The sequence below is a fragment of the Ornithorhynchus anatinus genome, unplaced genomic scaffold (assembly GCF_004115215.2).
Source record: "Ornithorhynchus anatinus isolate Pmale09 unplaced genomic scaffold, mOrnAna1.pri.v4 scaffold_88_arrow_ctg1, whole genome shotgun sequence".
Lineage (NCBI taxonomy): Eukaryota > Metazoa > Chordata > Mammalia > Monotremata > Ornithorhynchidae > Ornithorhynchus > Ornithorhynchus anatinus.
The window spans coordinates 390,135-396,812 of NW_024396941.1; the positions used below are offsets into that span (position 1 = coordinate 390,135).

Here is a 6,678-nt window from a genome sequence, read left to right on the forward strand (position 1 = left end):
TAGGGGAGAGGGTTGGGAGCAGGGGGAGGCAGAAGGGGGAGGGGTGACTTTGGGGAGCTCAGACCTGATTGTGTTAATTTTTGTGATGAAGTAGGTGGCCAGATCGTTGGAGGTGAGGGATGGGGGAGGGGGAGGAACAGGGGGCCTAAGGAGAGAATTAAATGTTCGGAACAATTGTCGGGGGTGACGGGCATGGGTGTCAATGAGGGAAGAAAAGAAGCCCTCCATCCACTCCTTCTCAATCTCTTGCACTGGCTCCTCTTCTGCCTCCCCCACTCTGACAGTAAGAGTCTCTCAAGGCTCAGTTCTAGGTCCCCTTCTATTCTCTTTCTACATGCCCTCCCATGGAGAACTCACTTGCTTCCATGACTTTAATTACCAACCCTATGAAGTTGATTTCCAAATCACCTTCTCTAGTCCTGACATCTTCCCTGCAATCTTTCATTTCCTCCTGCTTTCAAGGCTGTATCTAATATCCCACCAAAACCTCAAATTAAACATGTCCAAAACTGAACTCCTTATTTTCCCTCTGAAATCCTGCCCCCACGTCTTTCCTATCACTGTAGACAACACCACTACCCTCCGTATATCAGAAGCCCATAACCTTGGCATTGCCCTGGACATAACTCCCTCATTTCACCCTCATATTCAATCTGTCACCAAATCCTATCAGTTCAACCTTCACATCATTTCAAAAATCCACATTTTCCTCTCCATCCAAACAGCTACCATACTGATCCAAGCCCTTATCCTTTCCCATCTTCACTACTCCATTTGCCTCCTCACTGACCTCCCAGCTTCCAGTCTCTCCTAACTCCAAACCATGCTTCAACCCGTTTCATGGATCATTTATCAGTGAAAATGTTCAGTTCATGACTTTCCATTTTTCAAGAATCTTGAATGGCTGCCCATTCACCTCTGGATCTAACAAAATCTCCTCTCCATTGACTTGAAAACATTCAATCAGCTTGCCTCATCCTACCTCAACTCACTAATCTCCTACTACAACCCAGGTCACACACTCCATTCCTCTAGTGCCATCCTACTCACTGTGCCCCAATCTCGTCTATCTCTCCATCCATTTCCTCCCCGTAGCCTGGAACTCCCTCCCCCTCCATATATGTCAGACCACCACTCTCTCCCCCTTCAAAGCATTGTAAAGGTCACATAGTCTCCAAGAAGCCTTCCCCAGTTGAGCCCTCTATTCCCCTGCTCGCTCTTCATTCTGTGTCATCTATGCACTTGGATCACTGACCTTTGGACATTTAATATTCACCCCACCACCAACGCCATGGAACTTAGGATCGTATCTTTGAATTTTATATTATGTTACTTATTTATTCGTATCAGTGTCTGTCTCCCCCTCTAGACTGTAAGCTTGTTGTCAGCAGGGAATGTATCTGTTATAATCATTATATTGTACTCTTCCCAAATGCTTAGTACAGTGCTGTGCACACAGTAAGCACTCAATGAATACAATTGATTGATTGATTGAGCATTTACTGTGTGCAGAGCACTGTACAAAGCACTTGGGAAAGGACACCATAACCAAGTTTATTGACACCTTTCCTGCCCATAATGAGCAGGAGAGACACATTAATACAAATACATGAATTATGGACATGTATATAAGTGCTGTGGTGATGAGGGAGGGGTGAATAAATGGTGCAAATCCAAGTGTTATGGAAGTACACCTATATGCAAGTAGGGGACAAGTAACTCAATTTAAAGTTTTATGAGAAACAAGAAGCTATAGACTCTTTTTCATAGTATGGCACCATCTTCTTTAATCACCCTTTCAATTGATCAAAGAATGGTATTCAGTGAGAGTTTATACTAAGTGGAAAAGAGTACTAAAAAAAGCAGTGAGGATTCAACCCAAGGTGGTGACACAAGCAAAGAAAGCAACACTCAGAGACAATGCTGGATAGATCAGAAAAGGGAGGAATATGACCGAGTGCCCGTTCACCTCTGGAGAGGTATGAGTGACACAGCGGAGCCCCTCTTCAGTTTGGCCGTGCCTTTATTTACAACATATAGCGAGAACTAGCCAATCACAAAATAACTCAGACAAGTGTGCTTTCTTCAATGACAAAAGTAAGAAGCAAGCTCCCACCACTGGAATTGGCGGACATGGTATACATCTCACTTGAAACGGCGTCCAGGACACCCTGAGGCAAAAATGGAGTTGTTTAGAACAAGCGCTGCTATGCTCAGAATGCTGTTCCAAAACACTAAGCACTTGGAAAAATACAACAGAAGGAAGACAATTTCCCTGTGAGCAAGGGACTTACAGTCTAACGGGGGAGACAGACAGAAATTATTTACAAATAGTGGGATTGGGAGGAAATGTATAGATAAAAATTGGGAGTAGCATGATTCTGTCAGGATGAGCTAGTTGAATCAGTATTTAGCATACATTTGAAAATATATCTATTCTTAGAAAGTGAAAATGTATATAAAAACATAAATGCTGAAGGTGGCAGCCGGGCTGATGGGGGTTGGCTTGTTAATAATTAATTGAGGAAGGTGTCTTGGAAGAGATGGGGTTTGAGAATGGCTCTGAAGGCTGGGAGAACTCTGTTCTGGTTCATTTGAGTTGTGAGAGAGCTCCAGAGCAGGGCAACAGCTTGAGGAAGAAGATGGAGTCAGGAGAATCTAGACCAGTGAGAAATTGATCTGGAGGAGGCAAAGAGGGAGAGCTGAGGAGAAGCGAGGGAAGACCTCTGTTCTGTAGCAGGTAGGAGTCTTTTTCACGGGGCACTCCAATCTGGTTTTGTTCCCTGCAAGGAAAAGCCTCCCAGAACCAGCTTCTTCAGTGCTCCCTTCACCTCCTGGTTTCTCAGGGTGTAGATGATGGGGTTGAGAGTTGGAGTGACCATTGTGTACAAAAGGGAGACAAATTTGCCTTGGTCTTGAGAGTAGTTGCTGCCAGGCTGGAGGTACATAAAGATTATGGTCCCATAGAAGATGCTCACGACCAAGAGGTGCGAGGAGCAGGTGCTGAAGGCCTTTCTCCAACCCTCGGATGAGCCAACCCTCAGCACGGCCCGGATGATGAAGCCGTAGGAAACCAGGATGAAGGCTGAAGGGACAAGGAGCACAAGGATGCTAAGGGTGAAGAGGACAAGTTCGTTGATGGTAGTGTCCACACAGGCGAGCTTGATGAGGGCTGGGGCCTCACAGATGAAGTGGTCCAGGTGGCGGTGGCCACACCGAGGCATCTGCAGCGTGAGCGTGGTGTGAACCAGTGAGTTATCCACCCCACCCAGCCAGGATGCGGCTGCCAGCCGCTGGCAGAGGCTGGGGTGCATGAGCATTGCATAGCGCAGGGGCTGGCAGATGGCTGCATAGCGATCCAGAGCCATCAAAGCCAGAATGCACTCTGTGGAGCCTAGGGCTAGTGAGATGTAGAGCTGGACCACACAGCCCCCAAAGGTGATGGTCTTTTGGGGCCCTCCCAGGTTCACAAGAGTCTGAGGGGCCAGGCTGGTGGAGAAGCAGAGATCCAGGAAGGAAAGGTGGCTGAGAAAGAAGTACATGGGCGTGTGGAGTTGAGGATCCAGACGGGAGACCACCATGATAGCCGTATTGCCCAACAGAGTCAGGAGGTAGAAGAAGAGTACAAACACGAAGAACGCAGCTTCAAGGTGGGGTTCGTCTGAAAAGCCCAAGAGGATGAATCCCTCAAAGGAATTTTCATTGGTTTCCACCATCACCCTGGGATCCTACTCCCCTACAGAGAGAGCAGGAATATAGACTGTGTCCTTTGTGGCAGGCGTTTGGGGCATGTTTTGGGACATCTGAAGTGTCACTCTCAAGAATGACGTCGCTAATATCTGCCTCTTCCTCTCCATCCAAACTGCTACCACATTAATGCAAGCACTTATCCTTTCCTGCCTTGATTATTGTATCTGCCTCCTTGGTGACCTCCCTGCCTCTTATCTCTCCCCACTCTGGTCCTTACTCCACTCTGGTGCCCGAATCATTTTCCTTCACATATGTTCAGACCATGTTTCTCCACTCCTCAAGAAACTCCAGTGGGTGCCCATCCACTTCCGCATGAAACAAAAACTCCTCACCTTTTACTTTAAGGTACTCAAATCTCCTTGCCTCCTCCTACCTCACCTCACTACTCTCCTTCTACAAGCCAGCCCACACACTTTGCTTCTCTAAAGCTAACCTCACTATACCGCAAGCTCATCTGTCTTTCTGCCAACCTCTTGCCCATATCTTATCTTTGTCCTGGAAAGCCCTTCCTCTTCGTATCAGGCAGATAATTGCTCCCCCCCATACACTTCAAAGCCTTATTGAAGGCATATCTCCTCCAAGAAGGCTTCCCTGACTAAGTCCTCCTCTCCTTTTCTCCCATTCCCTTCTGCATCATCCTGACTTGTTCCCTTCATTCATTCTCCCCACAGCACTTATGTAAATATCTGTAATTTATTTATTACTTTATTTATGTATAACAATGCCTGTCTCCCTCTCTAGACTGTGATCTTGTTGGGGGCAGGAAATGTGTCCATTTGTTGTTGTATTGTACCCTCCCAAGCACTTAATATAGTTCTTTGCACACAGTAAGCACTCAGTAAATGCAATTGAATGAACAAATGAATGAGTACAGTCTGTGAAGATTATCCATTGTCTCTCACCTCAACTCATGCCTCAGACCTGTCACCTCTGAAAAGTCTGAAAATCCCTATCCAACTCTACTTCATCCAACCATGTCCCTCTCCTTTTTCAAAGCTTTTGTCAAAAGCCTCCTCCTCCAGGAAGCATTTGTCAATTACCTCCCCCCCCTTCCCCATCAGGTCCCACTAGCAGCCCTCTCAACCCAATTAATGGGATGCACAGTGGTCTAGTGAAAAGAGCAAGGGAGTCAGAGTGAGGAAATCCAAGGTTCTGATTCTGACTCTACTACTAGTTTGCTAGGAGAATTAGGGCAAGCCCCCTAACTTCTCTGTGTCCCTGTTTTTTAACCTGGATTATGGGGGTTAAGATGTTGATTCTTCCTTCCTCTCAGATTGCTAGACTTTTGGGAAATGTAAACTATGCCTGATCTGACAATCTTGTATCTACCAGATCTTACTAGGTGCTTTCTCACTCAGTATACACTTGATAAGTATCAGGCCTTCCCAATCTATTGAAGTCTCCCAGCTTTCAGCATAGTGCTCTCACCTAAATGATTATATAGGCTTACACATTAAGATTGCATAACTATTAATGATTCACCTCACTGTTGTGAAGTTTTCCTTAAGATTGTGAAATTGTTAATAACTGAGTTATAATTGTATAAAGTAAATTAAAATAAGTATGTGTGAAATATTCACTCTTCTATCACCAATCTACTTACTCTCTGTACTTCATTCTAGTCTACCTCACCAATGATCCTTTCCCCATATCCTCCCTCTGGCCTGGGATTCCCTCCTCCTTCATATTCATTCATTCATTCAATAGTATTTATTGAACGCTTACTATGTGCAGAGCACTGTACTAAGCGCTTGGAATGTACAAGTCAGCAACAGATAGAGACAGTCCCTGCTCTTTGATGGGCTTACAGTCTAATCAGGGGAGACAGGCAGACAAGAACAATGGCAATAAATAGAGTCAAGGGGAAGAACATCTCATAAAAACAATGACAACTAAATAGAATCAGGGTGATGTACATCTCATTAAACAAAATAAACAAAATAAATAGGGTGATAAAGATATATACAGTCAGGCAGACGAGTACAGTGCTGAGGGGATGGGATGGGAGAGGGGGAGGAGAGGGAAAGGGAGGAGAAGAGGGTTTAGCTGCGGAGAGGTGAAGGGGGGGTAGAGGGAGCAGAGGGATATACAACAGACTACCATTCTCCCCACCTTCAAATCCCTGTTAAAATCACTTCTCCTTCAAAATGCCTTTCCCATCTAATTTCTCATTTCCCCTAGTCATTCTCCCTTCTGCCTCATGTATACATTTGCATCTGTGCCCTTTAACACTTGATATTCACCTCTATCTTCAGCCCCTTAGCACTTATTGTAAATATGCTTAATTGGTTTTAATGTCTGCCTCCCCCTCTAGACTGTAAGGTCCTTGTGGGCAGGGAATGTGGGAATATTTCTGCCAATTCCAATAAATTGTTCCCTTCTAAGTCCTTACTGCAGTGTTTTTCACAGGTTAAGCACAATGATTGACTGATTAATGGATTGGAAGTGGTGGAAATTCAACTAAGTTGGATTAAAGGAAAGTGCATACTACATTAAAGCAGGAATTCAAGCAGAACACCTTCCTTATCAACGAAGAATATGAACAGAGCCTCCTGCTCTCCTTAGCTGCAAAGAACATCGCCAGTCCAGGATGGGGGCTAAGTAAAGTGATTATTAAGTCTAAAATTTTTTATGGAATTTATCAAATGCTTACCATGTGCCAGTCACAGTATTAAGCACTGGAGTAGATACAAGATTGTTAGGTTGGACATAGTCCATGTCCAGCATAGGTCTCACAATCAATCCCCATTTTACGGGTGAGGTAACTGAGGCACAGAGAAATTAAATCATTTTCCCAAGGTCACACAAAGCTTGTTGCCCATCCTTCTCCACATCAAGCAAAATCTTCTTGGCTATAAGGCATGAGCTGGTCATTTAAGGCATTCAATCAGCTCTCTCCCTCTCTACCTATTCATTCTCCTCTCCCAC

The 6,678-nt window shown here is 45.0% G+C and overlaps 1 protein-coding gene across 1 annotated transcript; it reads right to left on the bottom strand.

Moving 5' to 3' along the window:
• Positions 1–2,753: 2,753 nt before the first annotated feature.
• LOC100087353 (olfactory receptor 2G3-like) lies at positions 2,754–3,716 on the bottom strand. Its single transcript, XM_001512995.2, has one exon. The coding sequence runs from the start codon at positions 3,714–3,716 to the stop codon at positions 2,754–2,756; it is 963 nt and encodes a 320-aa protein (XP_001513045.2).
• Between the last annotated feature and the right edge of the window lie 2,962 nt (positions 3,717–6,678).